An 18,041-nucleotide genomic window follows, 5' to 3' on the forward strand; every position below is an offset into this window, starting at 1 on the left:
ATTCCAATTGACACGTGTGTACCCAATGCACAAGAAAACCTCTCCCATAGCTTCTATATCTGAGAGCCAGGTGCATGTAAATTAAAAAAAAGAAAAAAATATCCTATCCTTTTCGATTGGCCATTCAGTTGTTGAGAGTACGGTTTCTAGTAATTAAAGTCTTAATCTAACGTACTCAACATTATTATAGAAATGAGACGTGAGAAAAAATTGAAGACAATAGCAATGTATTTATTTCAAAAATATAAGTCATAAATTACGTAACAAATATCAAGTTTATACTAAATTAGCGAAATAAAACTTAAAACTGCAAGATTTGGTATGTCTTCGAACATTCAGGCATCCAACTTTTTGTCAAATAGCATAAATACGGTAGTTGTAAGACAACATACAATCTATCCAGGTATACATCGCACTTTAAATAATGAAATAATAAAAAGGAAGTGGATACTGATGTTATTTTCAATAAAAGAAACATTGCTGCTTGTTTTATTAAACCCACAATAAACAGGCATTTAATAACCGTGGTTGAACAGAAGATACACTGTACGTGTTGCAACATTGTCACGCACAATGATGATGATCAATGGTACAAATGTCGAGGTCTACTTAAACATATTGCAGTAACTATAGCGAATATATATATATTTCTTAGTGGAAATTTGTAGGGATCTCACTAACACTTTCTATGTGAGATTGCTGGAGACCCTTGAAACGCGAAGCCTTTGGGCGTCACAGACACTCGACCCAGGAAGTGCAAGGATAAAAAAGTGAGGAAATGGCAATTTCGCTGATGATTAACGATAGGTCGATTTACTTACATATATATATATATTACCACTAAATATCACCTTTAGGGCAAACTGCGCATCAGTTTAATCTGGCATCAGTTTACAGAGACAAATCGAATTGTACACAGAAAGGCCGTTCATTTGCGATAGTGCAAGCCAACTTTGGAGAATTATTAACCTGTACAAATCCATTAAATATACTAATTCTGTATAATACCATTTTGATAGCAGATTGATAATGTGATAACACGACGCCGTTCACTGACACTGCCTTACATTAACATCTGTCATTGCCGTACATCCGCCTTTCTCCTTGCTGCGTGCACCATTTATGGTATATATACTAATCGTTCTCCACTAGAAAACTTTGTGCCTAATATGCTACCAATACAAATACATAATAAAAGCATAATCTTTCCTTCAAAGTTAATAAATTGCTTCATCATCGCAATGGTGTTGGCAGTGATTTTTTTTAGTTTTTTTCCGTTTTCACAGTTAATTTTACCATGTAATAAAAGCAACAAGTGACGCTGATCACATTAAATGTCGAAATATCACTCGGCTGTACGTAAACATTAAGTGCACAGTTCATTTTATAATTCAAACATTTCCAGTTTCACCCATTCCCTTTATAGCTAAACCACTAAATAGGATGAAGCATCCATCTAGGAACGTCCCACTTGGTTTCAGTGGGATAAGCAAGTGCCAGGTTTATTTCCCATATGTCATTTGTTCTGACGGGAAAAGCAATTTACAGATGTCGCCAGTCCACTCAATAATATATAACTGTTTAAGCAAATGTACAAATCCTGGCCATTAATTAATTGGATTAGGAATCACACTCTATTAGATATAAGGTTTAAGATACTCAATTCTGGCGTTGAATAAACCTACGCCTCTGCCATAGTGTCTTAATTCTGATATTGTTAAGTCATTTAACTGTTGCTTTAATAGTTTTTTCTTATTCAGAGGAAATATAAAGAGAGTGGGAGGCAGCTTTCTAAATCCAGCGTTTCGTTTCTAATTTTGGCGTTTGATTACGTTGAAAGATAATCCAAGCACAACTTTTCAGAGCAAGTTACACCGAACCCGGTTATCATTGAAAAGGACAGAATAATTATGTGACTTACAGACTAAATAACTGTAAAACATTAACTATATCGTTAATTGATAAAAAAAAAGGCACAGTGCAAACTATGAGTTATTTCAAATTGAAGGTGGGCCGACTAGTGCCATTGTAAGATTGTTGCAGGTCACCCGAAGATGAAATCTATAACCATACATGTATAGAATGCAGTCATATCAACATGTTTTATCGCCCACTGCTTGTGAAATTAAATCAAAACATTTAGATTGACTCCTTAATTTAATTAACATCTTAGATAAAGTTAGGTATCTTCAACTGAAACCACCGTTTTACACGTAGAACACAACAATATATAAATTAACAATTGTTCACATAAATGTGCACGCACCATTCAGTCTATTTTACATTAAAAATAAAATATGTATATATAAAATAGACATCAAATATATTTTTACAGACTGATTTTGATATACACACCGACCAATCTTCCACTTTTTTACGTTTACTAATTAAAGTTGAAAAATTAATGTGTCATTGGAGCGGTCCGAGCGGAATGTGCCATCTTAAATTCCTTTTCACCTTTAAATCTGCCTGTTGTAATGAGTCAAAAAAATTCCCTGAAAGCTGTCAAAAAAGTAATAATTATGGCGACATGAAATTGGACAATTTTGAAAATATCAACTTTTTGTTCTTTTTGGATATTTTTATTTCTTGCAAACTACGAATTTATTACTATATGTTATGGCTCTGATGATATTGAATTTTTAAAAGTAATGAAGTCGTTACCCAAGTTAAAATGTCGTTTGCATCGGAAGAAAAAATCACGGTTACAGTAGTAAGGTATGTGACCATGATAAGTAACATAATCAAATATAGTAAGGGTTTCTGTGTCACATAGATGCAGCAGCATGCTAAGTACATTAAAATCAATTGTTTCTGTTTTACTACCTTTAGTCCCTTTAGGTAGTCGTAAGGACAACTTTTTTTTCACCCAGGTAATTTTTTTCCTTCATATAAAGCTTTTTAATATCTTCAAAACAAAAAATTGTAGGAAGGAGTAAAAAAAGGAGTGATCTTACGCTTTTGAGTGTATATTGGAAGGGATAGATTACGGATGGGTTAATGAAATACAATAAGATTTCCCGGGGGAGGGGGACTGTGGAATAGTTCACTGGTTATGTAAAAGATGTCATGATTGTATACCTATTAATCTCATTATGTTACGATGACAAATGCCACTGTAAGCAGTAAATGAAAAGAGAATTTTAAGCACTTATGCCCAGACGCGTTTCAATCTTTAATAATGTGGAGATAGGACCACATCGCTTTTAAAACGGGCTGTAGGGTGAATAAGATGTCAGCTCTTCTTTTTTCATAATTGGCAACACTGCGTGTCTTCGCCGCATCTAAGCTTCGGAATGACCCCTGTTCAAATGCACCAGGCTGTACTTGGTTGCGTTTGAAGGACATTGGCCAACGGTCTGAGAACAGGACGACCCCGCAGTGCTGAGAGAGCGTGCCGCCCTGTACTTCGTACTGCAGAAACAAACCATGCGCTGGAATCGGCGACGAAAATTTTGACTGAAGATAGAGTAGAGGATGGGATTCGCAGCTGAGTTGACGTAGACCAGGCTGATCACGAAGGCGTGCCACATCCACCTCTTGTGAAGGGGAAACGGTCGAAATGTAGTATAAATTAACATCCCCTGTATAGGAGAATAACTGATTAAGTAGAGCACTACGCTAGCAACCAGCATCTTAATGACCCCTCGTCTTGCTTTCAGTGCATCCGACTCCCCTTTGTCTTTTCGGCCGCCATGAAGTTCCTCCGCCCCAGCAAAAAGCCTATGCCCTACTATAGTGTACAGCACAATAAGAATCACCATCGGCACAATGTACCACAATGTCATTTCCGCATACTTCCAGGCAGAAAAAATGCTGCCATGATTGCCCGGGAACCTTGTAGCACATTTCGCATCAGTTGCGTTAGGAGGGGTGCCAATGACGTTAAAAATGGGAATGGGAATTGCGAATGCAGCTGACAATGGCCAAATACAGGCGATTCCAATCAAGGTGTTACGTCGGTTGCACAGTATATTGGCTTTTAGGGGATGAACTATGGCAATGTACCTAAAATAGAAATAAAATGGGAATAGGCTCTTAGTTACCAGTAAGTCTAGCAATAAAACGGTGGTGTGCACCTAAATAACTAGGTCACTGTCATATATTAAAATGCAAGTGTTAGTTACAAAATGGAGATAGTAAGTGACACAAACATGAAGAAAACAACACAGAAAACAATCTGCATCATCGAGATGATAAAAAATAACCATAACGAATCCGTAAAAAGTGAAACTACCCTGTCTAACTGAAAATAGATATATGTATACGCTAGACAGTAGAGTAAGACGGTTCCTTGTATGTTATAATCAATACAATATAAAAGTGCTTTTTAATATCGTGTATTCAATTCCTTTGTGTCCTTTACTTTATGCACATCAGGTACGAGTACAATAGGTAATTACTATACAGAGTAAACAGACCGATGGGTAATCCTGTTAATTCCGTGATAGATTTGATTTCAGATCATAAAAACACGATAATTAGAGACTGGTCCCGTGCCTCGTTGTATTAATTGTACGACGGCTGTGTCTTTAACACATGACCCGCGAAGAAATTAAAAAAAAAAACAGGGTCTAATGTGAGGATCTCGACGTTAATGATGATGAACGAGTGAATCACAAACATTCACCCCAAGAGGTAAAAAAGTTTCAATCAATAATTGATTTTAAAAGTTCTTTATACAAAGTGATTCCAAGCCTCTTGGTATCAGTTGCTGCTCCACATTTCAGTAAAGAGAATCGATTTATATTCTTGAAGAGGAAAGTTGAAAGTTATCTTTCCCTTTGTAGCTCTTCAGCTTGCTGAGACTCTGGATCCAGATCAACTAACGTTTAGAAGTATTTTCCAAATACTCACTGGGCTGCTTTACAAAACAGCTGTAATTTAAGTGTGCTGCAAAACAGATAAATGCCATGGAAGGGTAATACTATTTTTCAATATATCGGCTTTATTCATTCATTCATTCAATTATTATTATTATTATTATTATTATTATTATTATACAAAAAAGAAGAGAAGGACAGAGAAGTATGACAGAGCATTTATTTAATCTTTTAAATAGAAATTCGGAATAACTGAATTTCAATATCAAATCACCGTAAGACTAAGTGTAAATATCACCCTTACACATGTGATACTGTGTCCTAGATGAAGTCAGTTTTGTCGCCGCCACATTGCTGTCGGTGGTCTCTGTGTCTGAAGTTCAGAAGTCCATAAACTATTCTAGTTAAAAGAGCACCACCTGGGACCTTTCTCTCCAACGAAAAGAAAGTGCAAACACACACACACACACACACACATACACACACACACACACCTCCTTAACACCTGACGTTTTGCTCTTTCAAGATGCGTACATATGCATATATCTCTCCGTTATGATGGAACGTGACGCCTAAATAAGTCCACCGATTACTTTTTTTAATCGTGTATGACAGGGCTCGTCCAACTGAGTTACACTGTACATTTTTTTCTCTTGGTTTATTACTGAGCCGCTTCAAAAGTTTATTAGCTGTTGATCTCTGTGTCTGAAGTTCTGAAGTCCATAAACTATTCTAGTCAAAAGAGCACCACCCAGGACCTGTCTCTTCAACGAAAAGAAAGTGCCAACAAAAAAAACACAAACCTCCTTAACACGACGTTTTGCTCTTTCAAGATACGCGTATCTGCATATATCTGTCCGTTATGATGGAATGTGACGCCTAAATAAATGTACTGATCACGTCTTTTAATCGTGTATTAATTGAGTTACACTGTATGTTTTTTTTCTCTTGGTTCAGTACTGAGCCGCTTCAAAAGTTTATTTGAAGTTCGTCTTCTCCATCACGCGTTCCCTTGAGGTTGTCGGGACGACGGTATCATCCATCAACAACAGTGTGGAAAATGATGTGTTTCGAAAAGAAATCTCTAGATAATTAGTCGTAACCATATGCCATTAAAAGAAACCTGAGAATGACTTACGATGAAGTTGCTTCTTGGGAGAAAGTAGTAAATCTTTGCAAAATGCATTTTGATAGACATGTACATTGCATGGCTTCCTCTAAGACTTCAGACAGATGAAGTTAACCAGGCAATAAAATATAATGGAATGATATAATGGTATGTCTCTAAGTGTGTTTTTGATAAAAGCCATTTTGTTATGACTGGCGCAAAAATTCAATAATTTGAATAATTTAAGGAAAAGATGGCCTTTGCAGAAACTTTGCCGTTTTACAATCGATTCAATAAATATTATTGATTACGCTCCCCATGAAGTTATCCTTATGCTGGCGGACTTTTAATACTTTCGTATGGAATTATCCTGCATGACAAATAATTCCATTCTTCTTTAAGCGTCTATCGTCTCGAGTATTAAGTATGGTCTTTCTTAAAGTCATACGAATTAAATTTGCATAAGATTTATGTCTTAGCGCGGCTAATTCCCAAAAATTGAAATCTTAACCTTGCAAATGCATTCCACCATATTTGCTAAGTATCAAATATAGTAAAAAGACAATGAGATATTCTTCAGAGACAAAGAGTGTGATACAGTGTGAATTAAAGATAGTAATAGCCTAAATGAAAGTGTTTAAATGTTTATTAAACAAGCATGTGCGTTTATATTAGTTAAAACAATATTAGATACTTGGATAAAACATTGATATCTGTGTTAAAAAATCAACTACAAGGTGTGCAGAGTTAGAAATTGCCAAATTAACGTGAGAATTGTTTGTCTTTTTACAATAACAGGCATATCTATTCTTTCTCTCAATGAGGTCTCTTTTGTCAACGCGTTAATGGCTTCTGAATACATGCATTTTACTTTATTTTCCCTGCATTGGCAACAGATTGATTGGTCGAGCAATGAACACTTATTAGAATACAGCAGACCTTATGATGTATTCTCTAAAAGCCTTTGGTTCAATCTCATCCAATTTCAATACAATTCGTATGTATCGTTCAATGTGTAACACTTCACAAATTCCCAAAGGAGCCTAATGGCGGAAAGATGGAGGGAATAAGTTTGCTGTTTTTATGAGAAATTGATCAAGATCTATTATGGTTCTGATTAATTCAATGCCCAAATAATTCACTGGAACCGGGTTTTCTTTATCTTATCTGTTTTGCGACACTAGTCTAGCCCGTGATTATCATCCATTAGAATGAGATATGGTAGAAAATAAGATCATTAATTGCACAGTTAAAGGAGATTCAAACACTCGACGAAAAGGAAGGCGCCGCTCGAAAAAAGGTGGTTAAAGATGAATCGGATCAATAAAACCTTAGTTCTGGAGTGTGAACACATTTTCAAGATCCCCTAAAAACTGCAAAATCGAAAAAAAATATCCAACTCTCTAAAACCAAATGCAATATAAACATTTAAAGCCATTGTGTCGCCCATAACGCACTACGTAGAATGTGTTTTAGAATTTGCGCTGTAGAAATCAAGAAACAAGCAGCAAGTTTACCTGTAAAATGACACAAAACTAATGAAAATGACCGTTCTCGATTCAATGTGTCCAGGGCTTCCTAATGCACGTAATAGGTTGTTTGCTCTCCCTAGGTGACCATAGATGCTAATGACATCATACAGAAAAGGTTGACACAGACCATTAAATGCAGTTCTCTGTATTTCTCTCCTAGCTTAGAGATTAAATCTACAATTGTCGTGCACTTGCCCGACAATTAAAGAAATGTCAAACGCAAAAGGATCAACTTTACACGAAATGCGCGTGCCACACCAACATAGATTTGTTCAATTTATATTAGTCCTCAGGGACATGGGATTTAGAACACAATACATTAATGTAAAATTGTGGCAAGAGAATTGATAGCCTAGGGGTCCATTGCCTGATCACACCGAAGTCCACAGAGGGTAGGAATTTATTAGACCTTGATTTCAATAATGACAACTTTCTTCATTTCACTCCATAAATGAGTATTTTTCTCTCCATTAAAACTTGGCGTTAAACCTTTTTAAATCCGTGAACAAACTATGAAATAAAGAAATATCTCCTAAAGAAATATCTCCTCAGCAGACCACAACAATTTACGATTAATTATGTCACTTCAAGCAGCATATAAGTGCTGCTTGTCAATTACACTTTTATTAATTTCATTTCAGATTTGGCCTATATCAAGCAGTCCATTATATCTGATATCGGTATTACACGACATATCAAATCTTTACATTCGTGATGGGAATCTAGATGGGCAATCTGATTGATTGATTGATTGACCGATCACCTATCACGGCCAATTGATATGCAGTTAAATGGGTGTACATGTATGTTATCCGACACGGTTCCATTATTTCAATCAATACTTTTAAACGAGTATTAACTCTCCGTTGTTTATCAAATCGCGCAATGCAAGAAAGTAAGGAACCTTTTCGCCTCAAGAGAATTTGGCCAAGTGAGATGAAACTCTCGCTATGGAATTCTTCCTGTGCATGTTGCACTGTTAAAGGCCTTTATTGGTACAAAAGGGAACAATTTACGAGGTGTTCTTATGTGATGTAATTTGAATTTTGGCATGTTTATATAATTATCCTATAAATGTTTTTATCAAATTGCTACGACATCTACTTTGACCTGCAACCTGGCAGAGGAAAGAGGATAAGAACCTGCATTGGCCAAGATATGCAAGCAGAATAAATAAAATGACAACTACAAAAACGAGTCGTAAATTATTGATCTTTCTGGTGCACATAGAAAAAAGTTTGGATAAAGGGCGTTACTTAGTACTGAAAATAACAGATTTTCATCCCCATATCGAGAGTGCAGTAATGATTTTAAATCTACTGTAAAGATACATATACATTGTATGCTCACCCCTTGTCGTTGATGTATAGAAATTCCTTCAGTTTAAGTTAATATTTCACCATTTACTGTCATAAGCTTTTGCAAGTGTATTTTTTCTCTAAATCTCAATCTAGATGTCGTTATAGAGAAAAAGACTGATTGGTTGATTTAATTGGTCAATGTGTAAAAAAGTGTATACCGACATTGGGTTCTTCGTTGAAGCAAGACAAATGGCCGACACATTCTGTTCGCAAGAATAGCATTAAACTAACCGACCTTTCATCTTTTCAAAATCTACATAATTACGTGGTGGACCATACATTTGCCACTAAAAGATCAGAAACGAAGTCAAAACACTAATGAATGGCATTTACCAAGCTTTTTGTCGTTATTTATGATGAATCCTTACCGTGAATGTTTTGGCCAGTTAACGATTAACATTGCGGAAACAACATAACCGCTATATTTACAAACGTGTATGTGTGTATGTGAGTGGTTAAGTGTTTGTTTTGTTTATTATTAATAAAAAAAAACAATAAGAAAAATATCTGCAGAAGCAAAGGAAAACAAACAAACAAACAAACCAAAAACAAAGAAAAAGAAACGTTTGTCCTTCATCTTCTTCATTTAAAGATTGCCATAATTTGAGATTTGATTCGTTTTCTTCCATGAGATGTTACGTTGATTGTCATATATCCATAAGATTGCTTTGAAATAAACAGCTGACAACATTCATTTTTCTTTTATACATGCATGCAGTACTTTTCCTTCGTCAACTATCATTTGCACGACAGTCCTTTGTAAAAGAGATTATGTCACAAAATACTATTATGTTGGGCTTGTCTACCCCTGATACATTTAATACATGTACATGACGATGATATGTGGGTAAATGCACTTTAAACCAACATCATTTAAATACAACTTAAGGCTAAGATTAAGGAGCTTTCATTTTCATTGTCCTATTCAATTTAACGCAGGAAGAAATGTATCTTATCATTACTTCCCTGGCCAATGTACACTTACTAGAGATTAAAAGAGGTAAAAACTAAAGCATACATTATTTTATTACGACACTAACAGACACTTTTTGCTAAATCATATCCATGCATCCAATGTATTATACTTAAGAAAAAGGTAAGAAACTTTAAAAATACTATACCGTTACAGGTTCTTATTCATCAGTTATACATACAGGTTCTATGACATCAGTTGCTACTGTGCCTCTTACAAACTCAGCTGAATAACATCTCGACCGGTTAATCGTGTTGTTTCTATTATTATTTTTAACTATCCAAAATTGCATTTTATAGTTCAAGTTGAGGGATAAAAATAACAATCGTTCCTTTGTTCAAGACACTGAGCTTGTTGATGAAATAAAAACTACATCCAAAAATTCGTTACATCAATAAAAAAAAAAAAATATATATATATATATATATATATATATATATATATATATATATATATATATATATATATATATATATATATATATATATATATAATAATAATAAATAAATAAATTTAAAAAAAGTTAGATAAGAGTAGATGGATGCCAATTCTAATTTACAAAAAATGGGTCTAAAATCTTGTTCGTCAAATGCTATTTTCTTGTGTTAAGACTGGTTTTCATCAAATCTGAAAGTCAATTGCCTTGACATCGGGTGCTTTTTAAAAGCAATTAACTAATTACCTGTCGTCAAAATAAATGGACTACACAACGACAGTGATTTTATTCATCGCCACATGACCTTGCCTGCGTGTGTGTGGAAATTAAGTTGAAAAATTACTTGACAGTTGCACGCACAGCATACCCGTTAACACTTCATCTAAGGGGAAGGCAAATTATTTTAAGTATAAAAAAATTGGAGGCTACTGCCAATTTGACCCTCTCAGTGGCGAAAATGCTCATACTTTGTCTTGGCAATAATGACCGGAAAATGCACATTTGACAGAGACACTTTGCGGCTTGTGGCCATCAGAGTGTCAGGGAAACTTACCAATCAAAACGTGCCGTACAAGTGCTTTACTTCTGTATACCTGCATACCGCGGTTGCGTACGTATAACATCAATATTTATTTACTTTTACAGGATATACGGAATTGGAGAATACCGTAGACCGTATACATATGAAAACTGTCACGACTGTGAATGCCGTGGGTTCCATTAGAACCGAATACTTTGGGCGTATGTAAATTTAGTTTTCCCTTGTTTGACTATAGGCCTTGGGTTTCACTATGAGCGAACTGCAACGGGCACACTTGACCAATACGGCTAGCCCATTCGTGTGACCCTTAATCAGATATCCACTTAAAAGCAGTTGCCATCATAAACAAAAGCTTTGCAAAAGCACTGCGGTACTAAGTTAAGGCGCCACAAGAAAACCTACAAACAGAATGCTCAGAATGGTGAAAAAAGAGGTATTGCATCACTCTCATTTGGTTTGTAGTCTAAACAAAATGGATGCTCCATGCATTAATCCCTTTGATCTTTACTTCTTTCTGAATGTTTCCTGCCAAATTTATCTAGAAAGATCAACATAAAGTCTTATTTGGACGGACGGACGCTCCCGATTGGTGTCCCCAGGGGGCGCCGCCAGACATTTAAGAATTGCACGTACAGATCAACAAAACCTTTGATCAATTTACCCTTATTTTAAAAAATGAATTTGAATATTACGGATAACCTTTCAAAAAAAGGGCCTTGATATCCAACCAATGCAATTTAATCATTCTTAAATTAATATTAATAATACTTTTTGAACCAATTGTAAATTAAATTAAGGATATATATAAATATATATATATATATATATATATATATAGAGAGAGAGAGAGAGAGAGAGAGAGAGAGAGAGAGAGAGAGAGAGGGAGAGAAAGAAAGAGAGAGAGAGAGAGACAGAGAGAGAGAGAAAGAGAGAGAGAGAGAGAGAGAGAGAGAGATTTGCAAATTTTGCAGCATGCCGTAAATATGGGCATAAATATCCAACTAATACAACTTTATCATTCATGATCCTTTTTGAGCCAATTTTAAATTGAATTAAGTCAACTTTTTCAAATTGCAATTTTCATTCAGCTTAGTTAGGGGAACGCTAAAATTCATCAGGCTCCACCATATGTTACATCGTCTACGTTTGTACGAGTGGCTGAGTAGCTATTAGAGAACATAACAACAATGAATGGGTGGTTTGCAGAATGTGATACTCTGTTCATGCGTACATGCTGGCTTTGTCAATTGGCGGCAAAACGACTCAAGGCTTATTTGGAGAATATCTGATAAGACAGAAATCATTTGTAGAAAAAAAAGAACACACTGTGCGTACAAGCGAAAGCGTGGCGGCGCGCCTAGGTACCACATTTCTATGTGCTCCTGCACTCAAGCTGTGCTCAAGGTTACAGAAGCCAGCCGAGTAATTAACGGCGCGAATGTGCAGTCCAAGCCAGCTGGTGACAAACAAAGCCTGGTTGTCAATGGAGCGTGTCGATGGAAAGTGGGGCATTAGATTAATAACCAATTAACAAATTAGCATGGATTTTATGGATTTTATGATAACAAATGGGCAAAAGTTGGTGGGTCTAAACTTACTGTGCAAAGGTCACTGCATATAACACGTACACTTTTTATATACACCACCAGTTTGGAATATTACTGTAAATACGAATATATGTAAATTGCCATTGCGTTTTAGGATGCTCTCTCCTAAAACCAAAAATACAAGGGAGGTACGATGGTATGAATACTACTGCTGCTCCGATATCAATGTTTTTGTTATCATTAAAAATATACATAAATGTATGTTATCAAATATATACGTATATACTGTACATACAGAGTTGACATTTATTAAATAGTTCGGTATAAAATGTATGTCTAGGTTTAAAATACTGTTTTTTTAATGTATTGTTCATACAAGAAACGGGTATACAGGAATGTGTGATAAGGTGTGTCAGTAACAGTTGAACGACTACATGTACCTTGTTTGTAACACTGCTGCGCTACGTAATGCGTTGTGATTCTATTGGGTAGCTCTTTTTGGGCTGGTCCTAGTATGACGTCCTAGCTGACCAGAGCATAGGTCTACCGAAAAAATTCTCCATGTTTCGGCAACGCCTGCATAGAAGAAATTGCATACAAGCGGCAGGTTTTACGGCGCATGACCTGAGCGTGTCACAGCATTGTTGACACGAATCAGATAAACATTGCTGGACAGCTCACTTTGTCACAACCAACGATCCGTTAAGTTTCACAATGATATGTAGGAATGATACTATATTTCTAGGCAGAAACCACTCCTAAGGCGTTTAAAACCAACTGCCACGAGGCAGGATCAGCTGCTCTTTCGGTTTTGCTAAAACATCGAATCAAAGCCCACCAGGATCCTTCAAAATGACAGTCAGATTCCAGCCAAGAACCGTTTTCCGAGGTCCATGCAGGTTTCTATACCAAGACACCCCAGAAGAAGCCTTGAACAGGGCAACATCGTCGTCTGCAATGAGCTAGGAACCATCAGCACTCCAGCACAACCCGGGACCATACAGTTTTCATTGATGAGGTCATTTTAAACCTGTATCGCCGAGATAGTCGAGTTAGAGTTTTCTTACTTCGTACAGAGGCTATCTGACGAAGAGTGTGTCGCGCCTAGAACGACTGGGGCGGAGGGGACATCTGTGTTTGTGGCACAATTTTGGTACCAAAACCCCAATGGGATGTCATCGATAAAAACCTGAACTCAGTCAAATACAGGAATATTCAGCGAATATTCTAGTAATCGACTGCCTTTGATTAGCTAGAGGGCATGTAGCTCCGGTACAATTTATTTTGCAAGATAACAACCCCCGTTCACATACAGCAATCGCAGATTACTTGCAGAACCAAGGGGCTACTTTGACCATCTAAATCGCCAGACATGAACCCAATTATATAGGGGGAATTTGTGGTCACTAATTACCCAACGAATAAACTGTCTACTGGTCTTACGACAAATCTGAACTAACGCAGACAAGCTCTGACCGATGCATGGGATGGTATACAAACCAAGCTTCAAGAAACGTGTCAGAAAGAATGCCTTGTAGCAACAAAAGAAGGCGAAACGCGACACTGGCCATTTCTTTGACTTGACATTGCTATTCCTGCTCTTTGTGGGGCGTGTCATACGAATCATAATTTGGAAAATGCGGACATCGAAATAATGCATAAAATGACTGTTGTTACATGAAGGACTTGAAATCAGCCATGTACCTTGTAATGCTTTTTTGAGGTATTGATAAAGGCAATTACAGTACTGATGTCACAATGACACGAACAGAATGTTTTGTTATTAAACAGGATTAAAAGCATTGTTTTATTTATTACTCAGAAAATTGGTAAAAAATTAAAAAGAAATGTTTTGGAAAAAAGTATTACATATGATATGTTAATTTTGTACATAAATAAAAAATAAACTGTTCTTTAAATCACAGCAATAATAATACTTTGATTTAATTTGATTATGACTCAATATCACGCCTGTGACTGCGTGCTATAACGAGTAAATAACAATCTATTTGTTCATACAACTAAGAATAATGAGGTTCGTGAAGCAATAATTGTGTGGTGGGAAATCATTATTGTTACCAAATATTGTCGCTGTTGTTGCCATTGTTTTTGTTTATCGGTTACTTAGTTACCAGCATCGTATTATATTATACAAATATATACAGGGTATATAACCAAGAAATAAAACAGAATGGCGAGAATTCATCATGATTGCTTTTTATTTCCTCTCTACAGCTCACCAGGTGTGCAAATAATTTAAATCACAAATTGAATCAATTATATACTAGCACTCCTTTATGACTAAGATAGAGAAAACTTACGAAAACTGAGAATGCTGAAACATCCTGTATATCATGATAGAATTTATCATTAATATAAAACTGACACGAAGCCATACATATTAACGTACCCTGATAATTTCCGTAATGATTACATGCTGTGGAGTAAACGCAAATAAACATAATGCACTTTCATTGAGTGGACACAAAAAGAAATCAAACATCGAAAACAAAATGCGTAAATTATTCACCATCAGCCTGCAATGTTCTCTTAAGTCAGACTGATTAACACTCGCGTCTATAATTGCAATATCTGTTCATACGGGCTAAAATGTAGTTTATTAGAAAAATCAATATGTGTTTGAATGCTTTTTTTTCGGTAACTTAAGTCCTAATTCATAAAGACTTGTCGGGTATACAGGCCTAAAGAGCAACGGGATATTACTCAAACCTTACCCAGCGGAGTTTACATGTAAACTAAATTCACTTGAATATAAGGCGAATGACAGCAAATATTAAAAACCTGACAATGTATAAGGTAATCCAATGCTTGTGCTTTTATTGCACCTGTGTTGCAATGTAGCTGTGGATAAATCAACGTGTAAGACAAAGTTTAATAACGGTAGACTTACTGGACAGTTAGCAGACTGAAACATGTCAGTTAGTCAATAATTCAATATACATGCAATTGCAATAAAAGAATCCAAGATAGTGTGAATGAAATCAGGCCTTATCTGTCGTCACTTTGTAATAGCAAAATAATTGAAAAAAAGCATTGGAGGTTATACCCAATACCCTTTATTCCATTTTTAAATGGTCATCGGATACGAAAATTACTTCTGTACACCTACATTGTACAATGGTTATAAATAAGAATAAAAATAGGAGAGAGCCTTTTCATTGTAGATAATATCGGTGGGCGAAAAATTTTACTTTGGGGTCCATTGATGAAAACTGTCTGTGTAACACATGATAAATTCTGTTTGAGCAAGCATTCTGTTTGTTTCTCGTTTTTTCCATGTAATGACTTTGAATCATTTAAAACCTTATTTCTATCTGACCTTAACTGCAAGATTGATTCCGTTGTGTGTTTTCCCTGCAGTGAAGGAGCTGCAGTGCGTTTCTACTCCAGACGGTAGACCAATCAATCAAGGCGTTCAGAAATAACCAATCATGCAATTCAATTAAGGTGTTTAACATTCAGACCACGTTGAAATCTGAGGAGTGGTTTCAACAAATAAATGATTTTGAGGTCGAAAGTATGGAATAGAAAAAATAGCCAGACAAAAATACCGTAATAGTAAAACCTATAATAGTTTCAGTGTTATCGTCACATTAGATTAAACACCATCTTATAAATACCTTTCCAAACAAAGCAGATTTTGGATCATTACGATATACATCCCAATATCATTTACTGTTTCTGCGATTAAGTTGATTTTTTAAATATTTAGAGTGTAAATGACTTCTCTATTTACCTTTCAATGCAGAGAGCGATCTGGTTCATCACTGAAGCATACCAGCTGAGTACTATACCGTATCTTAACCCCTTGCAGGCAACCACGCCAAGGAGATACCCCTGGTCAATGCTGAACAGGACCGTGTCCGGTATGCCCAAGGCCAAGATGATGAAGTCTGCCACAGCCAGATTAATGATGAATAAGTTGGTAACGGACGCTCGCATCTTCCTATCCGACAACACGCCGTAGATGACCATGAGGTTTCCCGCGATGCCAATGAGGATGAAAATCCAGAGGATGAGAGAGACGAGGATAAGCCCTTCTGTCGAAACCTTATCGTCATTTCGCTCGCCATCATGGTATTCAGTGCTATTGGAACTTATTGTAACGTTGAAAAAGCCTCTAGTATAATTATTCACGAAACCGTCAATTTTGTTTCTTTCTTCTTCAAGGCCCGTGTTATAACTGTTGCTTCTATTGCCCATATTCAGTTACACATGTGAAACCAACAACCGATCACAATGTGTTGGGACATCACAGACTGATAATTGCAAGCACTGTCTGCCGATGCTAAGTGTTGTGAACGCGGAATACCAACTTATATATATATCTATGCGCAGGTAATTTCCATAATGTACCATGCCGGTGAGTCCTGCGATTGGATTTTGATCTGCACTTAGAAATACGCTGGAATTAAAAAGAGTGAGACTGCAATTGCGCAAGACGTTCGGAACATAAAAGTTGTGTGTACTATTTATAGTCTTCTCTGATTTTAAAAAAATGATCTGAGGCGTAATTTGGTAATATAATCACACATCTACGTCAATTTAACGTGTCCCTAATTACACGAACAAAAATCTTTACATACTAATTGCAGTTTTCGCGGGCACTTTGACATAATTAAGTGAATGTCTATATTTTAGAGCAATTTACAGTTTGTGTGGGAATTATTCAAGTGTTTTATTTATGCACGCAATGAAAGGGAGTTCTTAGCCACCATGAACTGTGTTAAAGGGCTGCGCCAATGGAAAATAAATGTAGACCTCTTTCCATTCTTGTTTCGACAAACGATTCGAAGGGCTTCTCGCAAACCTTAACGCTCATCATGCAATCAATATATTTAGTTTATCTATAATCCTCTTTCGCATTTAAGTTACAAAGCAATAGTTATTCATCCCTTATGTTCTTGGCGATAAACCCGAACTGAATCTGAAGGATCTACACATAACACCCTCAATATGCCTTCTCACATCGAGCGTTATATCTTAGCGATACAGGTATGGGTTGGGGGTTCTGATATGTAATTGCCCAGCAGGGGCCTTGACTCACTTTTACAAGTTCGCTTCCTGCTGAAATGCGGAGGTTTATTAATGGTTAATATCCTAGATATAGCAAAATCTCTCGACTCTCTAGCATAAAATCAAGCGTGAATTCAAGGGATTTCAAAAAGAACGGGATCAATAAAATGACAATATATGTAAAAACCGACGGAATTTTTCCAAGGATACTTTACTGTTTGGTTATCTTAAGTTATGTAGATTTACATTCTTTTGCACAACAGCACACGGCACGTGTACATTGTTTTACGTGTTCCTTTTGTTTTGGTTTCTAAATAAGCCGCCTTTATCAGCGTATAGAGTTTCATCCTTATTGCCAATAGGTTAGGGTATTCTTGCTCTTTTTATGATCTCTTTTTTTTTAGTCCCACACATTGCCGACAGCTTCGTTTATTTGTATATCTCGGATGATATCCATTGCCTACGTCTAGCGCGGGGGCTTCGTTTAGGTGACTCTCTTAATGCCAATCTGCAGTGTATAAAACATACTTGTACAGGTGTATCGCTTAGATGTAGCGATAGGTGAGGAAAAAGGGTAAATAAACAGAATGGTTATTGTAGGTATAGCTTACACGTGTAGGCATGTGTAGAATGGGTATACAGAAAAAAAAACACATGTTTATCTCACTGTTTTCAATCAAGAA

General features: G+C 36.2%; 1 protein-coding gene across 1 annotated transcript; it reads right to left on the reverse strand.

Annotated features, from left to right (window-relative positions):
* Positions 1 to 216: 216 nt before the first annotated feature.
* On the reverse strand, positions 217 to 16,901 carry LOC106158064 (neuropeptide receptor 15-like). The gene is made up of 2 exons (XM_013533905.3): positions 16,079 to 16,901; positions 217 to 4,008 (listed from the first exon to the last, which is right to left on the reverse strand). Exons 1-2 carry the CDS (start codon positions 16,543 to 16,545, stop codon positions 3,285 to 3,287), a joined length of 1,191 nt encoding a protein of 396 aa, XP_013389359.1. The 5' UTR covers positions 16,546 to 16,901; the 3' UTR covers positions 217 to 3,284.
* Between the last annotated feature and the right edge of the window lie 1,140 nt (positions 16,902 to 18,041).

Source organism: Lingula anatina, chromosome 1 (assembly GCF_051362555.1).
Source record: "Lingula anatina isolate TDL-2025a chromosome 1, LinAna3.0, whole genome shotgun sequence".
In the NCBI taxonomy this organism is placed as follows: domain Eukaryota; kingdom Metazoa; phylum Brachiopoda; class Lingulata; order Lingulida; family Lingulidae; genus Lingula; species Lingula anatina.